The 23237-nt window shown below is 38.8% G+C and overlaps 2 protein-coding genes across 2 annotated transcripts in view; both read left to right on the top strand.

The window, feature by feature from the left end:
* The window catches only part of LOC114365431 (uncharacterized), an 80042-nt gene that overhangs the window by 13043 nt on the left and 43762 nt on the right, over nucleotides 1-23237 (top strand). The window contains exon 2 of the mRNA XM_028322008.1: nucleotides 20280-20421. The gene's annotated coding sequence lies outside the window, so the exon portion shown is untranslated. The remainder of the gene's footprint in view (nucleotides 1-20279; nucleotides 20422-23237) is intronic.
* Nucleotides 12288-14090, top strand: LOC114365432 (beta-TrCP-like). The gene is made up of 2 exons (XM_028322009.1): nucleotides 12288-12531; nucleotides 13920-14090. The coding sequence occupies exons 1-2, from the start codon at nucleotides 12451-12453 to the stop codon at nucleotides 14088-14090; spliced, it is 252 nt and encodes an 83-aa protein (XP_028177810.1). The 5' UTR covers nucleotides 12288-12450.

Here is a 23237-nt window from a genome sequence, read left to right as displayed (position 1 = left end):
TTATTCAGTTGTAGGGTTGTCACTTGGAAGTTGCCAGGTTCAAGACTTCTTTCAAAATTGTAAAACTAGCCTTTGCCCGCGGCTTCGCCCGCCTGAATTTTAGTTTGTTACAGAAATACTAACTCTACCTTCTTCAGGAATCACTCTAGCTATTGGTGAAACTGAACACATTATCGTGAACAAACAGATGAGGCGGTGGACTTTGTTTTATATTGTAGTCCTGCCATTTATAGTTGTTCGCCTTGTGTAAAAACTAAATAAAAGAATAACCATTTTCTTATTTCTGACTTTGAAGTCTTTCGAATGGCAACCCTACTCAATTCGTATAGGCACAAAAACATTCGTAGGCATTTTATAAGCCGCGTAAACGTTATTATAATATCGGCAGACTGACCTGCGCAAGGTGGCGCCCAAGGTCGATCAGGTAGGTACAAAGACAGACGTGGTATCTTATGTCGTTGTATTAGATGTTATTTTGCAACGAAAATGTACAGTCTGATGTGCTGTAAAAGGCTTTGTCTATTCTATGCTAATCTAAGTATACTAGTTTTGGATCTATCTAAAAAATTCGTCTAAGTCTGAATTACCGGACGCGCGAATGCTCTAATAAGTAAAGGACTATTAGGTACCCACTTCACGTTCCCACCACTGCAACTCCTGTGTAGCCAGGATCTACAGCTTGGCCGCCTATAACCCAACCAGTTAAGGTCAAGTTTGTCCCGGGGAAAGTTATACTGTCATTGGACCCGCAAAGAAATTAATCACAAGAATATAGGAGTTTGAAGTTAAGGTTACTCTATTAAGAAGATTACGTATAGTCTACTCGTATACTATGTTCTTTCTGATTTCCAAGATTACTAATAACGCATTTTTATTCTATCTAACTAATAGATTAAAGGATCAACCAAGGAGTTTTACATGCTTTTTCAAAGGGAATGGTTAAGTGTGAAGATTACTCCTTACTGAGGTACTCTTTGCGAAAGGGCCTAGCCTATTATAAAGACTTACTGGGACCAAGGGCCATTCGGGCAGATTATGAGCTAAAAGCGGGCCGCAAAAAATTATAACAACTGAATAAAGGTTCCGGTTTCTATCTATACTATAATGTTATAAATGCGAAAGTAACTCTGTCTGTTCACGCCTAAACCACTAAACCGATTTTGATGTTTGGCATAGAGATAGTTTTTATCCCGGTTTTTGAAACAGGGACGCGCGCAATAAAGTTTTTCAACAAAATTCCACGCGGGCGAAGCCGCGGGCGGAAAGCTAGTTTCGCTATATTTATTTGGTCGCTGGAGGCACATAAATGTGGGCCGCGTGTGACCCGCGGGCATCGGTTTGTCAATTGCATTAGATACAGCAGATTACCTTCTTGCACATTATTCTCGGAACCATAAAAACTGGACTTGGTTTAAACCACGTCTCAATGTAGATGTTGACTCCGTTGTAATTACGCTCGTATTGTTCGGGCATTTCCGATGACTGGCGGACCTGGCGGTACGGAGAACCCGATCGATGCTGTAAATACTTTATTGTGGTCGAGGGGCTGAGGTGCTTGCGAGTGACGACTTGCAAGCATTGTGTATTATGCACATCTTGAAATAGAGAAACACGCGTCTCAACGCGACATGAGTGATTTAAGTGACTACTTTATTACTACTCCTCAAAGCTGGACATTTCCGCTGTGTTGCTACAGTTAACTGAAATGGAACGCGAAAAAATATTATAATGGTGTTTCCTGTAATAAATAAGAGGAATTTATTCCGCCATTTCTTCCCAGCACCAGACCAGACTCATTGTGGTTCCGAAGAAGTGGCAGAGCAAGTGTTTGGAACGTTTGTGTGACAAGAAAGACTAAGGGCCGATTTTTCAATAGTCGGATTATTCAGTTAAAAAATATCTGACTATTGAAAAATCTGCCCTTAATCATAGAATGCCTAGCTAAGCCGTATTCGTGACAGTTTTAATCGAAATCGCTTTACGGTAGACATACAAAGATCGAGCGATGCGATTTTGGAGTTAATACTGTCATGTAGTCATGTTTCCCTGTTCTTGGAAGATAGTATGTATCTATGTTTTGCTTGACTCTATCATAAATGTAAAACCTGTACTTATACGATCTTTAAGTAAAATAATGAAACGTTACTAGATTAGTAAAACGAGCCCTTTAGGACATCGTCATGACGTAATTATGTAAGTTGGACTCTATTCGGATTTCGGATCACAAGCAAACCTTGCATGCACCTACATGCAAATTGAAAAACCATTATGTGTACTAATTGTTCCCAGTTAGGTGCAGCTTTAATTGATATTCCATAGGTCATTGGCCCCTGATTATTATATTATGATTATCTGCCTCTTAAACTCATGGCGGCTCATTAATTCTTAAACCAAAACTATTAATTACTGGCCATTACACAATCATCCGACTTTTGTGACGGATCATTAACTGACAAAGGCTGAAGCCCATCTAATTACCAGGAAAACAACGGATAATAGTTCTGGGAGTTACCATTCCCGATATAAAACATATTTATTGTTGCTAAGTACCAGTTATAACTTCGATCTCCTATGTTCTTCTGATTAATTTCGTTGCTGGTCCAATGTCAGTGACTTTCCTCCGGGGCAAACTTGACATTCATTGGCTGATTTTTCTTGGCGGTCAAGCTGTATGTAGATCTTGGCTACACAGGAGTTGCAGCGGCGAAAACGAGAGATGAGGATAGTCCCGTTTAAGTACCAGTTTGTGGAATACACTCATTAACTACTTGCATATTTGCCGCCAGTAGGCTATTTTGACTCTTCCCACTCGGAAACAAACTGATAAACCTAACTCATGATCTTTTCAATTTAGAAAATTGGTCACCAAATTACTACTCAGCCTACTGGTACAATTATACCGCACTCATACCGTTTGGATGCATTCTGCTTCCAATCGGCCAATCTGGAAATCATTGGGAGACCTTTGTTCCAGAAGTCGACGTCATTTGGCTGACCAGATGATGATGATCACGCATCCAGGAATGCTGAAATAAGAACTGAGAGACATATTAAATCATAACAAACTACTTGGCCTAAATAAGCAAGAAAATACAATTACAAACACTCAAACGAAGTGCGTAATTACCAAAGAATAAGATCGAAAATATCTAGTTGAAGCAAACATAGGTAATTGGGCATAATTCCGCGATTACCTTGTTTTGATCGCTCATCAAATGTGTTTTCATCGGCAATCATTTACTTATTTACTACGGAGTGTTCCGAGGAACCGGGTCGTTAAACTACGACGATCACCTTGTCTATGACTGTACTAGTTTATGCCCGCGTCTTCGCCTGAGGATTTTGGGCTTTTTCGGATATTATTTATCGGTGAGATCTATTCTATTTGGAGTCAGTTCATCACCACTCATCGCAGCATTTCAATATGTATCAAAAATAAATATTGCTAACATGTTCTCCTCGTATTTTTCCGAAAAGACAGAAGTAGGGTAGAACTAATGTTCTGACGGTAGAACTTATTCAAACTGTAAAGAAATCTCAACTTTGTTTTTTTGGCGAGGTATAGAAAGATGGCTAGCTTAGAACGACTTATGAAAGGTCGCTGGCAGAAGCTAGGGTAACATGGCGGGTATTGGGGCAGGCCTATGTCCTATAAACTGATTATCGGCAGATAATAATGATGATGTGCTTAAATAACTTTTATTGGGTCTACTTAATCTGAATCATCATCATCAGGTCATTTAGTCTTCACTATCGAAGCACGACCCTCTTATGCCAAAAGCAAGAGTATTCGGCTAAAACTCCCCACGCTGCTGGCTGGGTTGATAGGGGATGTCATTACTGTTACCAGAGGTGGCCAACGTGATTAGACATAAGATCTACTGTTTACTAATGAAACCCTGGGCGATCTATCACTTACATACTTCTTGAAATCTTAAATGAAACAGTATAGTTTAGTACACAATCATGTAGTATTTTTTGCCTTGCCACGATCGACTGGACTAATATTCGCGATCGACCGGTTGGCCACCCCTGCTGTATACCTACAAGTATTGTTTGGTCAGATTATCTGTATTTCTGTCCCCTAAACTACGATTCAGTGGAATCTGATCGGGACACCGAAGTACGCGCCGAGTGTAGATATTGATTAGTTGCAGCGGTGCACAGCGCTGATTGGTATTTGTATTGCATTTTTGGACTCCATTAAGCCTGTCTATCGATAGAAGCCGGCTAATAAAGAGGGTTTACAGGTTTTTAATACATAAATCAATACAAGAAGCAGTCTCCCATAAAAATGTTCAGATACTTCACATAATGGAAGCGACTCGACGCTCTCATACAACGTTAATTAAAGATGTGACTTTAAGCCTTTTTCTTTTTCTGGGATTGGGAGATAATTTGTCGTAGTGTCAGAATTTATTGCACGAAATCATCATCAACTAGGAACAAGCACGAAAAAAGTGATAGGTATATTCATGTTATGGTGGAGATCGAACTTGCGAACGGCGACCTCTGGCATAGTCTGATACTCCAGCACGCGAATCAGTCGTCGTAAGTTATTATTAGATAGATTTTATTCTACCTTTTTTCTGGGAAAAAATGCATTGAATTGCATAGGCCTGCGGGAACAGGGTAGGATGTGGGGCTCACCAAGTCAGAAGGACAAAGGAAGATAACTACAAACTCTAGATAAGCAAGGGTTCAGTTTAACACCGTGTGACTGACCAATTTTGACCATGCTGGTAATGATCCGTGATCGATCCTCGCCCCAACTTGGCGTGGTCACCTGGCCCCGTGCCAGCATCCGCAAATTGATTCAACTATCTCTGAGAGTTTTTTGTTGTCGCCATTTTTCAGGTGATAATCTAGTGACGGAGTTGAGACAACATTTAATTAAAGGCTTTTGTTTGAGTACTGATGGTGCAGTACTCCTCCAATGTTATAAATAAACAACTTGAAGAATCGAATTGCCTAAGGCGGGAATCGAACCCATGACCTTTCGCTTGCCGGGCGACTGCTCTTCCGTCTGAGCTACTTAGACACTGGATGAACCCTTCGAAATTTTCAAGTATAAGAAGCTGTTACGGCCACCTTTATTTCATCAATGTCGGGTAGTACTACCCTTCCTCCAATGTTCTTCTGATTAATTTCGTTGCGGGTCCAATGACAGAACTTCCCCCCGGGACAAACTTGATCTTCACTGGTTGTGTTTTTATTGGCGGTCAAGCTGCATATCCTGGCTATACAGGAGTTGCAACATTGGGAACGAGAGGTGTAAATAGTCCAGTGTTTAGTCGTTTTCACCATCAATCCCTAATTTTTAACTGATCCCTATGGTAAGGGTAACATTAAAAGGGATTGATGGTGAAAACGGGCATTTATCTGCCTAATTTAGGACTTTCTTCCTCTACTTTAGTTGGAATCAAGTTTCAAACTTCGCTAAAGCCTTAAATCCTCAAATTCCAAACAATAACATCTTTCAATACTCCTCTAGTATTACCGAAACGAGTTTCTGTGTTGGCAACGCCCGAGCATCGAAGCGCATGCAATATACATATCACACATATCTGCATAATATACTTTAGCATCGGGATTTCGCGAAGTCTCGTGGGAAAAGGCTGAAATGTTGCCAGTTTTAGTTTTTCTTAACGCTTGATCGTAAATAATGGTACAGTTTACTGTTTTACCTATTCAGGAAAGCTATGAAGTATCAATACTCAATCGGTTATTCCACTCTGTCGGTAATCGGAATCACCAAGTCAGACCTTCCCAACCCTTCTGGCTAGCGTGGAGAGTGTAGATCAAATCTTACATTTGCCACTGGTAAATGATTAGGGTAGCCAGGTGTCCGGCTTTTTACGGTCTTGTCCGGCCTGTCCGGCTTTCGTTAGGAAAGTCGAACCACAGAATAATATGAAGCGCACGCATTAGGACGCTAGGCAACCGATGATGATAGTACTCACTCGTGAACTATGACACTAATTGCACCCCCGTCACATGTCCGGCTTTTAGGATAAAATGTCCAACCAAATGAAGCACAGAGTCGTCCGGCTTTTGTGTTTTTATTACCTGGCAACCCTAGGTGATTGCAGTCAGATACTGATGTGCTGCTAAAAAAATCGATGCAATGTTCTCTTTATATTCATCTAAGATCTTTGTAATAAAGAGGCAGAATGATTTATTTTCTATGCTAACCATTGAGCGAATTGCACCAAGGTAATTACTAATGTGATTAGTCAGTTATTAACTTATTTACATATACAGTAGCCGGCAGACGTGACCTTAGTTAAATATGCGTTATTATAGTTAATAGCAAGATTTCCGACATTAACAAATTGTTACTACTAACCTTGGTGGAGATAAACATCTTCTGTTTCTTTGATTGTGGGCGGTTTTACATTTTAGTGTCTTTGTTACGGGACTATTCCTTTTCCCACCTCTCGTTCCCACCGCCGCGCTGCAACTCCTGTGTATCCAGGATCTACAGCTTGACCGTCAATAAAACCCAACCAGTGAAGGTCAAGTTTGTTAGAGAATGTAGGCCCTTAATCTGCATTAGATGTTATAGTGATAATTATGCAAAAGGATACCTTTATCATGGTTTTCTCAGAATCCGTAGGTACTACAGCTTAACTACAGCTTTAGCTTTAATCTTAAAATGGATTCATTACTTTCTTTATTAATACAATTCAATGCAAAGCGGATATTATCCTATGTCCAGTGCGATGTCCATCCTACCAGTGCGATATCCAGTGAATCTAGTGTGACAATAATTGCTACTTTCATTTAGGTATAACTTAGTTATACTACACAACATCTTAGATTAAAAAAAAAGAATTAATAAAACATACTTTTTATAGTTATCGGGGACGCGTCAGTGTTTTTTAAAGCCTACTTGCAAATATAAAATGAGTTTTATGACAAGATCGTGGGAAAGGGCGTCGATGCGTACCTACACAAATAATACTCTTTTGACCCTTCTAAACTCTCCAAAATCACAGTTCTCAGACTTCTTCAAAAATATTAACATAGCTACGACTATTTCGCAAAAAGACGAGTTTCTAAATGTTAGGAATCGGGATAGAAAAGGGATAAATGATACCCAGGCTCAAGGAAGGGAAGGAAGCGATATAATAAAAAGATAAAAGGAAGATACAGGATACAGGGATAGACGAGACAGCAAGATGACAAGATGACAAACCATAGAGAAAAATAAAATTATAAAAACATAGACTTAAAAGGAGGCCGTTCGTAACATCTCTCCCTCTCTCTCAACAATGATAGAATACAAGTATCAAAGGAAAGGAGTGAGAGCGGGAGAGATTGATACGACCGGCCTTAAAATGGGATGTACATATGTATATACAAAGGCCTTCAGACAGGCAACCGAACAAGTTTTCTTAACGGTCTTCGTAACACCCCTCCCGCTGTGGAGACCTCGGCCACTCTAACAACGTTATCTCCACCCGGAAACAGTTTCTTTACTCGACCTCTAGGCCAAGTTCCCCGCGGCAAATTCCCGTCAACAATAAGGACGAGGTCACCCACACTGAGAGGGGTTCCTTCAACCTCGCTGCCGCTGCGCCGAGGAACGAGGGTTGGAAGGTATTCTTTCAGCCACCTCTGCCAAAAGAGATCCGCCAGTCTCACAGTCTTCCTCCAAGCGGTTCTACCATACAAGTCTTGAGGGACGGCGCCAACATGATGGTTTCCCGTTGAGGAAGTCCCGATCAGAAAATGAAATGGTGTGAGAGCTTCGTTACCTTCTTGTCCAACCGAAACGTGCGTTAGTGGCCNCTCAGAAACACAGCACTGAATGCGTTCGTCTGTTTTCGATCCATTTCTTTGGTATTCACTGAATTCGTACACTGATTACGATAGTGTCCCATTTGTTTACATCGGAAACATTTTATGTTCGACTTTGACAACTGGTCGCCATCTTTACCGCGATTTTTGTCTTTGGTTTTGTCTCCCTTGTCATTTGATTTGACATTTCTCTTATGTTGGTACCATTGACTTTTGTTACTATGGAACGAACCAAATGCAGCACTTTCAACACGAACTTCAGACTCCATGTCTAATAATTTAGATTTGATTGAATCCGTCGTGATACTGATGCCAGAGTGTTCAATCGCCATAATCATTGGCGAAAATTTATCGGGTAATCCAGCCAGTAACAAAGAGCCAATCCACTCGTCGTTAATGTTGAAGCCAGTCCCAGCCAATTTCTGACCCGTCTCCACTAATTGAGTTACATATGAATTCATGGAATCACAGTCATCCAGTCTTATTGAAATTAGATTTCTCAATAGGCTTATCCTTCTCGTGAATCCAGAATCATCATACAGCGACTTCAATTTTTCCCATAGTTCCTTCGTAGATTTTACTTCTCTGATATGAACATAAATGGAGGGATCTATCGTTAAGATCAATTTGGCTCTGGTTTTAGCGTCATCCGTGGGTGCAACTGGCGCTTGACCTGCTTCTGGCTTGATGCATCCTAGCGTTCCTTCCAAAATCAAGAAGTTTTCCGCCGCGAAACACCATTCACAATAATTTTCTCGTCCTCTGAGTTTAGGTACATTCACCAAATAGTTCGATGATGCCATTTTGAATTTTCAGTTCAAATCTCAAGTACCTACTAACCGACACTGCACAAATCCACAAAAACAATTCTTTCCACTTACTGCAACTGTTATCAATGTCCACAATAACAACTGTCGCGAGAACTAATTGAATAGTAGCCAGAAACGCTCTGGGCCCATAACCTATTATAATTTGGGATTTTAAAGAAAACAACATGTGATCGGTTCCGCTGACAAGACCAGAAGGAAGTCTATTCTTCAAAATTGGATACATTGACAAACTTACACTTCCGGTACAGATAATGAAAAATATAGCTTCCATAGACATTATAAGTGGTATGATGGCACTAGTATTTTGAGCACATAATAACACTAATAAAATTAAATGCGGTTCCTTACCGTTCATAAAATAAACAGAAAACTTAAATTTTATTAGTTAAATAAACTGACTCACTCAATCAGCATTACACAAATCAAAGAACAAAAAATAATTTTTGATCATCAAATGATCATTGAAATTCGGCTCCTTGCCGTTTAAACATGTGTAATAAACTTAAAACTTACTAAATCTATCTTTATCAAATAAAATAACAAAAAAAATACTCCTCTAATAAATCAACATACAACTTTGGTTATAAAAGTCAGTCTTACTCAATGTTCGGGGCAAATATTAACGCGTTAGAACTAGGGCATGTAATATCGGAAGGTTTTCAATACCGATATTGGATTCCGATATTAGATCTCAATATCGGAATTCCGATATTAATATCGGAATTGAGTTCATGTGCTATAAAATTAATATTTGGTTATATTCGTAAGTATTCTGGATTGTTTACAGTAAAATAATGATTTTAATCAAAATCTTTAATTTGGTACAAAGCAGCACTTCATAAAATTGAAGTATTTTAAAACCATTTTTACGTTATGGGTATCCATTGCATTTGGTTCTTTATGTGACAAGAGGCAAACCAGCAGACGGATCACCTGATAATGAATGGTTACTGATAATGAACCTATAATGGACTAGCACATAATTAAAGTGTTTTTTGTAAAATCATAAAAAACTCATAAAAAAAACTCATAAAACTCATTTATTTCTGTAAATAGGCTTAAAAAAAGCACTTTTACACGTCCCAGTATTAACCCTACCACTGCTTCAGGACAATAAATGGGCCAGTGCTGAGAAGAAGCAGCGCAAGAAACTCAGTCACTATTGTCAGCCTCTTTTTCAAAGGTTTACATGCTTTAAAATGTACAAAGTTATAAATATTTATGCGAGCTAGGCAGTCGTATCCCAAACATTTTTATCTTTTAAATAATCATCGACTTTATAGTAGCCCTTTTTCATTAAGGTACTTTTAATATGTGCTTTGAATTTATGAATGAAATATGATTTACCTCTTTCTCGAAATTGTATCTAACTACCTAGCTGATCGTTTGTCCGAGATAGACATACTTACTTGTCAACAATCTCGAGAATCGAGCTCCTAACCGAAACTGGGTAAGGAGCAACACAGACATTCGACATATGCTTCGTTTTTTCTATATTCATCCGAAGGCCTACCAGTTGGGAAACTCGATAAAGGTCTTCGAGAATTCTGATAAGGTCTTCCAACGGTTCTGCCCTAGTACGCAAAACAGACGGACGATGAGGCAGCAAGGTTCTGAAGTGTAGGCCACGTACCGGAAAGCGCAGCGTAGGATTCATAACCACAAGGTGGACCGACGACCTCATAAAGGTAGCAGGAAGGCGCTGGATGCAGGCCGCCACCAACCGGCCATTGTGAAAATCAGCATCGGAGCCTGTGTTCAGCAGTGAACGTCCTATGGCTGACATGATGATGATGATGGCTCGTGGTTTTGTGAGTTGTACATCGATAATCAAAAAGGAACAAATTACAAGCATATTCAAGTTTTTACCACTCTCTTCAATTTTTGTAACACGTGATTTGAATGACTCTAAAATTCGTTCCGCCAACATAAAACAGGGTAGGTAATATTCCAGAAACGAATCGGTCCTATTCATTATTATTGGTTTAGGTTAGGTTAGAACTGTGGCCTTACGTTTCATTCGCGAAGAACGTACTTCTGTACGTAGTATTTATTAATATTCTATGGTATGAGTGAAAATATTATGGTAATGTTTAGGGATAATAAAAGTGTTATGATAAAAAACAGTAGGAGTTTAAATATATTTACATAAATGATATTATTAATTACAATTTTCGGAAACATGAGTGTTATGAACATCGCCGGTAGCACTACAAAAATTATGAATGAAAACTTTAGGATGAAAAATTTTAGGAAGAGTGATCATTCGGATTTAATATCGTTAGGAAGAACAATTTCGGGTAAATAACTTTAGGTGAGCCAATATGGACCCCCTAGATACAGTCAGCGACAAATAGTTACTGACACTCCAACAGCCAAAAAGTTACTGCAAAGTTACAAACCACTGATTTAAAACTAGCTTTCGCGGCTTCGCCCGCGTTGAGTTTGTTTGTTCCCTGTTTCAAAAATCGGGATAAAAACTATCCTATGTATTTTCCCGGGACTTAAACTGTCTCTATGCCTTTCATCAAAATCGGTTCAGGGGTTTAGGCGTGAAAGCGACACAGACAGACAGAGTTATTTTCGCATTTATAATATTAGTATAGATAATTCAACACTGTTTTAGGAGAGTCTAATTACATCGCATGCTTCTGATTCCGTTCCTAAGGTTAGGAATTTGATCGACTGGAATTAAATTCTGTTTTGTCTGCGAATTTGGTTGAACTGTTTCTCAGCTTTGTTCTGTAGCCCTTAATAGGGTTACACAGCTTTTCTGAATCAAGTTTCTCAGGAATCCACCGCAAATGCTAATTCCTCAAACATTCGAGCGCGTAAGAACAGGCTCCTTGCAAAAAGGGCCGATTTCAATCATTCCTACTGATCGTTGTGCGCAAGCGATGATTTTTTGTCGCGATGCCGCACCAATCGGTCCCGTTCTAACGCGTCGGGTTAGAAAGAGAGCACGCCCGACTGCAAGTCCGAAGGACATTGACTGCGTTTTGCCATTTTTTCACCAGCTTTTGAACCAGCCGTGTGTTCTTTCTCCGTTGCGTTAAGGGTGAATATCCTATAGTAAGTGCATGGGGATATGCAAAGTTGGTCTTTTGTATAATTCCTGACACCTGGGTGGATGTATGGGTGTGGGCGTATTATTATTTAATTTCATGGGATTCGCTTAGCAGTAGCTTAGTATAGGAGAGCTAGAGCTCCCTTCACAGTCAAATGAAACAGAGAGAAGCATAGAGCTATTTCTTCCTAACTTTATGTTTCGTTTGCAGTGGAGAGTATTTGTATTTGAAATAGGAAAAGTTATTAAATGACACAATTTATTATACAATGTGGCTATTCTTGATATTCCCTTCCATTTCATTTTATCTTGTTTCCCCTCCCATTGATCCCCTCACCCATCTGTCATTGATCCCTTCATCCATCTGTCATTGATCCCCTCATCCAACATTGATCCCCTCAACCAAGTAACTTTGATCCCCTCCCATTGATCCCCTCATCCAAGTAACATTGATCCCTCATCCAAGTAACATTGATCCCTTTCCCATTGATCCCCCTGTCATTGATCCCCTCCCATTGATCCCCTTCATTGACCCCCCTGTCATTGATCCCCTCCCATTGATCCCTCTGCCATTGATCCCCTCCCATTGATCCCCTCCCATTGATCCCCTGTCATTGATCCCCTCACCTGCAGCAAGGCGTGTCGCCGTGATCCCCTCGTGCCCTCATTGATCCCCTCGTCCTCCCATCGATCATCTCGGGCTCCTCCGACTCCACAGTCCGCGTGTGGGACGTAACAACAGGCGCCATGCTGAACACGCTCATACACCACTGCGAGGCGGTTCTTCATCTACGCTTCTGCAGCGGGATGATGGTCACTTGCAGCAAGGTGTGTCGCCGTGATCCCCTCGTGCCCGCCATTGATCCCCTCGGCCAAGTAACATTGATCCCCTCATCCAAGTAACATTGATCCCCTTCCTCATCCCTTTGACATTGATCCCCTTCCTCATCCCCCAGTCATTGATCCCCTCCCATTGATACCCGTCATTGGTCCCCTGTCATTGATCCCCTCCCATTGATCCCCCTGTCATTGATCCCCTCATCCCGTATTACTGATCCCCTCACCTGCAGCAAGGTGTATCGCTATGATCCCCTCGTGTCCCCGCTATTGATCCCCTCGTCCAAGTAACATTGATCCCCTCATCCAAGTAACATTGATCCCCGGTCATTAATCCCCTCCCATTGATCCCCTCATCCCGTATCATTGATCCCCTCACCTGCAGCAAGGTGTGTCGCCGTGATCCCCTCGTGCCCGCCATTGATCCCCTTCCTCATCCCCCTGTCATTGATCCCCTCCCATTGATCCCCTCATCCAAGTAACATTGATCCCCTCACCTGCAGCAAGGTGTGTTGCTTTGGGACCCTTGGAAAAATACTGCAGCTCTATGTATAGAGCCTTTGAGAAGTGGCTGGTTTTTTCTGACCCTTATCTCCCGCTTTTGAGAAATTGCAGGTGTTTTTGACCATTTCCCCTCCCGTTGATCCCCTTGTCATCTTCTCCTTGATCCCCTGATATTTTCTGACAGGCTCCCCTGAAACCCCTATTTTTCTTCCTCTTTAACCCCTCGCCCGCATCCGCTTAAACCCCTCATCCCCTCCCATTGATCCCCTCGTCCTCCTTTCATCAACCCATGCCATTGATCCCCTTGTCCCCCTTGATCCCTTCGTCCCGCTCCCCTCGATCTGCTTTTTTTTTATCCACAACGAGGAAGCTCTTGGCCTGTATCCCACCTGATGGTAAGTGATGATCATTTCGAAGGTGGAAGCGAGCTTCACCCGGAATCCTCAACCACGGAGGATCTACATTTCTGTAGCGGTATGATAGTCACTAGCAGCAAGGTATGTTACTTTAGCGCCCTTGGACAAGGGCAGATGTTTTTCGAGCCCCTTTCCCAGTTCCCTTGATACCCGCGCCCTCTCACGTTATCACCTCATCCCTTACCCTTGATACCCTCAACCCCTCCTTTGGTCCTCGTCTCCCTACCCTAGAAATTCATAAAATTCATTTATTTTTGCAAATAGGCTTTAAAAAAGCGCTTTTACACGTCCCAATATTAACCCTACCACTGCTTCGGGACAATAAATGGGCCAGTGCTGAGAAGAAGCAGCGCAAGAAACTCAGTCACTGTTGTCAGTAGATACCTTCGCCCCTTGTAATCCCTGCGTCCTCCAAACTATGCGTTCTTTTTGATAATTTTTATTTTACTTTTTGTGCAGGACCGATCGATAGCAGTGTGGGACATGAGCTCGACGACGGAGATCAACTTGCGCCGCGTGCTGGTCGGCCACCGCGCCGCCGTCAACGTGGTCGACTTCGACGAGAAGTACATCGTCAGCGCCAGCGGGGACCGCACCATCAAGGTACCCACTGATCCCCTCTCCCCCTGATACCACCCATTCCCCGATANTTTAATTTCATGGGATTCGCTTAGCAGTAGCTTAGTATAGGAGAGCTAGAGCTCCCTTCACAGTCAAATGAAACAGAGAGAAGCATAGAGCTATTTCTTCCTAACTTTATGTTTCGTTTGCAGTGGAGAGTATTTGTATTTGAAATAGGAAAAGTTATTAAATGACACAATTTATTATACAATGTGGCTATTCTTGATATTCCCTTCCATTTCATTTTATCTTGTTTAATGGGGATGTTGCCTGGGTCAAAAAGCAAGAGTTTTAATTAGTCCGTCAGTTAACTTATCAAAAAATACTCTACACGTATTTTTCACTTTTTCAAACTAATGAAAATTTAAAGAGATAAAGCGCCCCAAAGTTCATAAGAAGAGGCCCGTGACGTCAACGCTTGCTTAAAAATGCCGCACGTTGTGACGTCGTGCGCAACTTCAACGCACCATAACTATGTAATTATTTGTTAGATTGACAAATAAAAATATACGTGTCCAATATTTTTTGATATTAAACATTACGGACTAAAAAAATTTTTTTAGGCAACTAGCCTATTCTTTCTTTTTTAGTCATAATGAACTGATAATCCTATACAATTTTCAGTTTACTTAACTATGATGATACCCATTCAATTTACACACCTATGTAATTAATGTTTTAAATATTTTTTGTATGGTTCCATATTTTTAACGACTCTATCAAACGCTTTGGACGTGTTTGTGTTAAATTTTAAATTAAAACACTTAAAAATATTTTATCGGGCGTCGACTCTACTCAACTCAAAAGAGTGTGTTCAAAAAAATAGTTCGCGCCATTCAATGTTACATTAGAAACCGTATTATTAGAATAATGTACCACCGTCCCATCTGTTGTTTCCCATGACCAACCCCATGGGGTGATAGGGGAACAATCTGTCTTTAATGCTCTCGTAATAGAGTAGCTTTTAGCTTGGCAATTATGCAGTAATCAATCAACGGACTTGTGCATGATGGATGCAGGATTTTAAACGAATTTAATACACTAGCTTAAATCGTGGATTTGTTCGTCAAATTGAAGCTTAAACAGCGGTTTCTATTGGTTTGAAAAGTTATTTTCTGCTATTCGTTCAGCTATTGGTTCCTTGAAACCTAAATAATGTAGGTATATACCTTTAAATAATGGCGCTTCTTGGTTTTATTGAGATTATGGTTTCCATTGCAATAAGATCGAAGTAGGTACTTATTATGAAACAAAATAATAGTTTTGATGCATTCGGATTATTGATGGAATGGCTTTAAGCATAGAAATTATGTAATTTATTAAAATGTAGAGCATAATTTTTAACCAATGTACCGTAGTAATTAAATCAAAGTTATACAAGAATTTTGAGTTGTTAAACTTAATGTAAGATTTTGCTAACAAAATTCGAAAGCGTCCGCTGTTCAGCCGAGCAATTTCAAAAGCGATGTAAGTGAAAAGCCATCGTCCAAGCAGCGTCGAAAATCGGAACTAAACCGGCCATACAACCCGCATAGATAGTGGCGCCACCGCAACCTGTAAGACGTAGAAAGAGCTATACGAAATCACCCAGGGCGTTTCCAGTACTAATCCGCACACAAGTAAATATACCACCGGCGACTAGCCAAGAAGTGACACCTGTCTCCCTCACACGCACCCCGATGACCCGCGCCAGAAAGGGACAGAGGCCAAGGGCCGGAATCAATACCATATGACAGACTGTTTTATTTCGTTGGGGACATCTTTTAGTTTGTGCTCGTGGAAACAAACATCTATAACGAGGTCTCTTTGTTCCCCATCTCAAATGGCAGGCTTTTAAGCGCTTATGTGGCTCTTATAGAGCGTTATAATGGTTGTATAACGGTGTTATAAGTTGGATTAGTTTTAAGGCACTTCTGAAAAGTAACAGCCAATTGACAAAGCAACGGGACTTTATAGCATTACAATTCAAATTCTCATACTTTGCACAAGTTGTGTGGGTTTTGTCACTTTAGAATTTAGGTATTGTTTTCAAAAGACACGTCTCTGATATTAGAAAATAAAATGAGAACACTTGTACAAACAAATAAATTCCTAAACGAAAGACTATTTTAGGATAATACTGCTAAAAGACAATGGATTCTTACATAACTTTGAATCTTATCACATGGCTTGAACTTATAGATAAAGAATCTCAATTGCCTTTTTAATAGTCAATACAATAAACAAAACAATATAATGAAAAATGTACCGACAGCAAAAAACTGAAAAAAAAAACTGAGGATTTAAGTGATACTTTTTCAAACCATATGGCATGGGAAATAGAAAGAACACGGTGTTGCTGACTGTACAAAGTGTACTAACAAAGCCAAGGTCTAAAAAAGTTGTGAAAAAAGTATAATTTATTTTCATCTTACGAGTTTACTTTTTATCCACTGGCCTAATGTTTTTTTCTGTTTACTACAACAAGACAAGTCACTTAAATGAAAACGCGGGAAATTCATTGAAAAACTGACTTAGGTATGTACGACAAGTTTAATCAAAATCCTTTCTATAGTTTTTAAACTTACATTCATACAGTATGTCTAATACAATGGTCAGATGATTTTGATGCCTTTTAGAATCACAAACTCACATTTATAATACTAGCTTTCCGCCCGCGGCTTCACCCTCGTGGAATTTTGTCTGTCACAGAAAAACATTATCGCGCGCGTCCCTGTTTCAAAAACCGGGATAAAAACTATCCTATGTCCTTTCCCGGGACTCAAACTATCTCTATGTAAAAATTTCATCATAAATCAGTTCAGTGGTTTAGGCGTGAAAGCAAGACAGACAGACAGACAGAGTTACTTTCGCATTTATAATATTAATAAGTATACAGGGTGGAAACGATAAGTGATCTCACTCGATTATTTCTAAACTATACAATATATCCAAAAACTGATTACTGATCTTAAAAGTGCTTCACGAGCTCTATCCAACGGTACCAATAATAGGTTACAAAATAAACTGGATCTATCTGAAAATTCAATGTTTTCAGCCTCCATACATTTAGTAAAACCACATAATATTAAAAACTATACAAGATATCCAAAAAATGGTAACTGATCCTGAAAGTGCTTCACGAGCTCTATCCAGAGGTACCAATAACAATTTATAAAATAAACTGGATCTATCCGAAAATTCAATGTTTTCAGCTTCCATACATTTAGTACAGCCACAGTCATGACACTCATGTCTTGATAATATTATAGCAAGTAAAGCCTAAAATAAATATTATTAATGAATAATTTTAAATTAGAATGAAATTTACGAGTTAATTTTAAGTGTTTATTATTTAAAATAAAAAAATTAACACTTCTAATATTGTGTGGCTGGCATAGTAGCATACATTTAGTATGGAGGCTGAAAACATTGAATTTTCGGATAGATCCTGTTAATTCTGTAATCTATTACTGATATCATTTGAAAGAACTCGTGAAGCACTTTCAGGATCAGTAATCAGTTTTTCGATATCTTATACAGTTTAGAAATAATCGAGTGAGATCACTTAACGTTTCCACCCTGTAGATAGTATAGATTAGAAGCAGTAGAATACGATAGTATACTCGTATTTTATTCACCACTAGTAAATCAGTATTTGGGATAATTTGCCAACTACCGTCACCCCATCCACGGGGGTGACGTGTCACCCCCGCGTTTACAGATCAATATAAATACAAGCGTGGGCTAGTCTATCATTTTATTATTACCTTGGTAGTTGTGGAACTGGATAAATGTAGAATAGTTGCGGGAAAAGCGATTAACTAAAACATAACCCCGGTTTCTTAATTAAGTTTTTTAAGCTGAGTGTGCTCATTGTCTAAAGTATGATCTTAAAACCAATTTTCGTCCTGAATTATTAGACTACTCTATTGTTACTACGTTATTGTTTATGGAATCTAAATGTATAACTCTAAGGTGACTGACTGACTGACATACTGATCTATTAAAACCCAAACCACTGGACGGATGGCTATGACTATGACTCAAACGAAAAATTCATAGCACGTTGAAGTTAAAAATCTCAATTCAGAAACCTGGGGTTATGTGGAGTGAGAGTTGAGAGGACCCATGGATTTGATCTAACATAAGTTTTTCTAAGATTATGAAAAAATGTTTTGTAAGTTTAAAAAGTTTTTCAAATTGTGTCAGTATCAATAGAGAGATAGAGATATAAGACAATAACAATAAAGTCCATATTGTTATTTTTCTTTCAAAATACAACCACAGAAGAAGCCAAATACTTAATACTTATCTTGATGTGCCTTCGTCAGTGTAAGTACTTTTCCATCATTGAAAATGAAGCGTCAAATCAATTAAAAATATTAAACTTTTATACTTGAGTAAAACTACCCTCTTACTATTCTAACTACTGCAACCTCAACTACATTAGCGCTAATAAAAACAACGTAAGCGCTAAAATCGCATAACTCCAACCCATAACCGACAGAGCGAGAGTCACTACAAACACCATAAGTGTGAAAGGGACAACAGAAAGGGGTGAGGAATGAGAGTGCCCTGCAGGGTCGTTCTATTGTCGGGAACAATGTCGGTGATTTGGTCAACTGTTATTGAATACGTTTCATTTGGACGTTATTAATTTTGTACAAAACCGTCAATGGGAGTTGTAAAATCGGATTTTGGATTTTTTATGAGAATTCAGCTCTAACCCGCGAAATCGCCAGCACGAATTTCGGTGTGTCTAACGCCCGTATTCATAAACGATGCTTGCTTAAGTGAAACAGCAAATCGAACGCACAGCGTTGAATACAGCTCTGTGATTGGTTTGTTTGTGAAATTGTCACCCTATGCGTCCACACCCACTGTGAGACCTCATAGTAATGTATGTGAATACGACCGTAAGGGCTCTTTCCCACGGCATCCAGTAAGGCAGAATCCCGCAAAACTGGACTCTCGTGTGAACACACGTGTTTTTGAAATTCTAATACTAAAAAAAAATTCGAATCGTTCGGTTTTTTTCGGGACACTGAAAATCTTCTATTGATAATCTTCTTGATTGTCGTAAGTAGCTTCTGGTTTTTTGTCTTATCTTCTAGAAATTCACAGAACTGGCAAAAAAGTAGATTGCAAAGTAACATGCAATCGATTGATCATTGAATTTTACATTTCAAATTATGGTAATATTCATGCACAGGAAATCGAATCCGTACCGTTTTCCTTTATCGTGCGAACATTATAATGCAATCATGGCCGAGTCTCTTGATTTGTACTTCAGTACACAACTAAGGATTTTCCTCATTTTAATATCAATATGCGAAAGTTACTGTCTGTCCTTTCAACTCCTACAAAATCGTTGATCCAATTAAAATTGTGATTATTTAAGTCTCTGGAAAGAGCATGGAATAGTTTTTATCCCAAATATCCCTACCAAATGAATGGTGGTGGGGGGAGGTTATATGGAGAATCAAACATATTTTCTCATGTACCTGCTTAAGCTTTTGATAAAAAATTAAGTGTTTTAATTAAACACGCATGCGAGTCAATTTTTGATAGAATTGAAGTTGCGGGCAAAAGTAAAGATTATTCAATGAAAATTCATGTTTTTTGGCAAATTACGGCCAAAGTGTATTGTCGATAGTACTGAATAAAAATTTTTCTTTCTTTCTTTCTTTCTTTTTTCAGACCCAATCGTACTATAGGTAGAAACACATACAACACAGACACACACTTTTTTTTGGTTGAGTTGAGCAGCTATTCTGGTTCTACAGGGTGTTCGGTAAATGGGTGCCAACACTAGCCCATGTTAACATGGTCATATAAATGGTATGGTGAAGTCAGAAATTTGATATCATCATTTTTTTATTTTTATTTTCATACAAAATTAATTTTATAAAATCCAATTTGTATGAAAAATAAAATAATTAAAATGAAGATATCCATTTTCTGACTTCACCATACCATTTATATGACCACGTTAACATGGGCTAGTGTCGGCTCATATACCCATTTACCTAACACCCTGTATAAAGTCCCAGTACCTATCACTGCGACCGGCATCGATCTATTGTGATCGCCACTGTTTTTTTCCTTACAGTTCGCCTCCTAGGTCTGCATTCATTAGCTAGTGCAGTATCTTTTGGGGAGCATCACATACACATAATCAAAGATGAAAACTAATTAAACCCTCTTTTGTTCCAGGTACAAAATTGGAGGCGCCATGCGCTAGTGCAGTGAAGTGTGAGTGCAGTGACCAGTGAAGTGACATGAAGTGACACGATGCGTGACAGTGACCGAGTGGCGGCCCGGCTCATGAGCTCCTGAATGATAGCTACGGATAACGGTAAGGATCTAGTTATTGATTTATTTATCTAGTTATACATAGGTACATAATCGTCCGTCAATATAAATAAAGCTAACTTTTTTTTTGTGGGAACCATATTCCCATTGTCGTATAAAGGATTAAATTGCATGGTAACAGAAAATATACAGTGTGTCCGGGCTTGTAGTGATCAAACTTTAAGGGCGTAATCTATGGACAATTTTATCGATGAAAATACTTCAAATTTGGGGCTTGACCCATTTCTCGCAAAATTACGAGGATTTAAGTTTTTAATTTTTAGTTTTCACCTCTTCCTTCAAAAACAAGTGAAAGCGTGGGTAGCTTAACACTAATAAGCAAAAATTTTATATCATGCGATAGCCAATAAAATTGTCTATTAGCAGAAGTAGAAAACAGATACAAGTTTCATACATTTTAAGGGAGTAAGAATGGATTTAATTAGAAAAAAACATGATTTTTTTCACTTCTTTTTCAGTTATTTTCCAACACAAGAAAAACCAGGTCGTTAAGGTATGTTTTATTTGCATTGTATTATTAGTATTTGAGCTATTCTACAAAACGAAACGTAGACTAATAAATTTACGTTCGTTTTGTAGAATAGCTCAAATACTAATAATACAATGCAAATAAAACATACCTTAACGACCTGGTTTTTCTTGTGTTGGAAAATAACTGAAAAAGAAGTGAAAAAAGTCATGTTTTTTTCTAATTAAATCCATTCTTACTCCCTTAAAATGTATGAAACTTGTATCTGTTTTCTACTTTTTCTAATAGATAATTTTATTGACTATCGCATGATATAAAACATTTGCTTATTAATGTTAAGCTACCCACGCTTTCACTTGTTTTTGAAGGAAGAGGTGAAAACAAAAAAATAAAAACTTAAATCCTTGTAATTTTGCGATAAATGGGTCAAGCCCCAAATTTGAAGTATTTTTATCGATAAAATTGTCCCTAGATTTGGCCCATAAAGTTTGATCACTACATGCCCGGACACACTGTATAAGGGCAAAATGAGTCCAATTTTTTATTGTTTTTGAACCTTAAGACGAGGGAATAAAGTTCAAAATATAGTGGGAACTATATTCCCACTGCCGTATAAAGGATTAAATTGCATGGTAATGTAACTACTTAATGTAAAAGATACTGAGATAGATCGATCTCTATTTGAGACGATATTTATCAATTATCACAAAATCCCCCGGTTTCATACTTTATATCACACGTTTAAAGCAGTTATGTAGTTTTTAAATGAGATAATAACATCCATAGTAGAATATCCAATAGACTCCGGGTGTCTCTGGTGAGATGTGAGGAGTAATGAGAGGACATAGATCATAGAGGATATTACCGAGAAACCGATTTTGTTTTCGTCCCTAACATCTAACATAGAAATATATCACGTAGTCTTGGCGCTATTCTTCACTCTATTGGCGATGCTTTTCTCCTCATATTACATAGAATAAACTAGCTGTGCCCGCGATTTCGTAGTATGAAAATAGTTTGAAATATTAGCCCCTATTGGCTGTAGGATGATGGTTAGGTATAGCCTAAAGCCTTCCTCGATAAATGGGCTATCCAACACAAAAATAATTTATCAAGTCTGTCTAGTAGGGTAGTAGGTCTAGACAACTTTTTGATCGAATCGAATCCGTTGTAACTATACAACAAAGGCTTTTCGACCATCTTTCGACATTACAACTGTAATTTTTTGCCATTTGTCTAACTAAAGTAAAGGGACTGTAGTTCCTGAGATTAGCCCTTTCAAACAAACTCTTCACCTTTATGTTATTAGTAGATGTCCTTCTTCCGTATCAAAGCGTAAGTATATCGAGTTATAAACGTCGGCGCACACTTGTCGTTCGTTACGTAACGTCCGCCGGCCCACTTGGATCGTTAACGTTTGATCTTTGACATAACGGACGGTAGGTAACAGTAGCCGTGTCGTTACTTTAAACGGAGGTGACAGAATAACAGATGATGATGTATAGCATGTGCAGTCTAAAGCACATACTTATAGACATACTTTTATTGCAAAACCGATCCTATACTCAAAGGTGACTGACTGACATAGTGATCTATCAACGCACAGCCCAAACCACTGGACGGATTGGACTGTGGTATGCAGGTAGATGTTATGACGTAGACATCCGCTAAGAAAGGATTTTACGAAACTCCACCCCTAAAGGGGTAAAACGGGATCCACGCTTACGAACTCGCGGGCGGCTAGTTAAAACTATAAATAAAAGATGTCACAGTGTTTAGATAACTGTTCATAATATTATCCATACTTATTTCTACCCTTAATTACCTACCTACCTACCTATAATTAATTTTAGATCCAGGGTAAACAGGATAGTTCTTATCCTAACTTTATTATTTTTAACCCCTCCACGCCTCTGTAAAAAAAAGTTGTTCCCCATTCATTTACATATTCATTCATCATCTTAACTGGAATATCCTGTCATCATTATTATCTCTACCTTATATTTCTAAGCAAAAAAGACTACTATAAGTTTTTATTAAGACTTAAATTCGGCATTGTCGCGAAAATACCTTGTGACGTCTTACCAAAACTTTAAGCTTTGTACATCAAAATGTTCTGGAATATTCTTGCTTATTCAGTGACCTTTACATTGTATTTATAGATTCAGTATTTATAGAAATAGTTTTCCAATACTTGCACATAACGAAGGATACAGATACCTTAAATGGCGATAATAATAAAGATCAAAAGATATTATTAACAGCTTATTTCTAGATTTGTATTTCCTTTGTATTTCTTGTGTCTAGAGAGATCTATTAATACGACAGAT

The sequence above is a fragment of the Ostrinia furnacalis genome, unplaced genomic scaffold, assembly GCF_004193835.3.
Source record: "Ostrinia furnacalis isolate ACB-3 unplaced genomic scaffold, ASM419383v2 OfSCF7590, whole genome shotgun sequence".
NCBI lineage: Eukaryota > Metazoa > Arthropoda > Insecta > Lepidoptera > Crambidae > Ostrinia > Ostrinia furnacalis.
The sequence above is the reverse complement of the archived record's forward strand: the minus strand, read 5'-3'. Positions and strand labels throughout refer to the sequence as shown.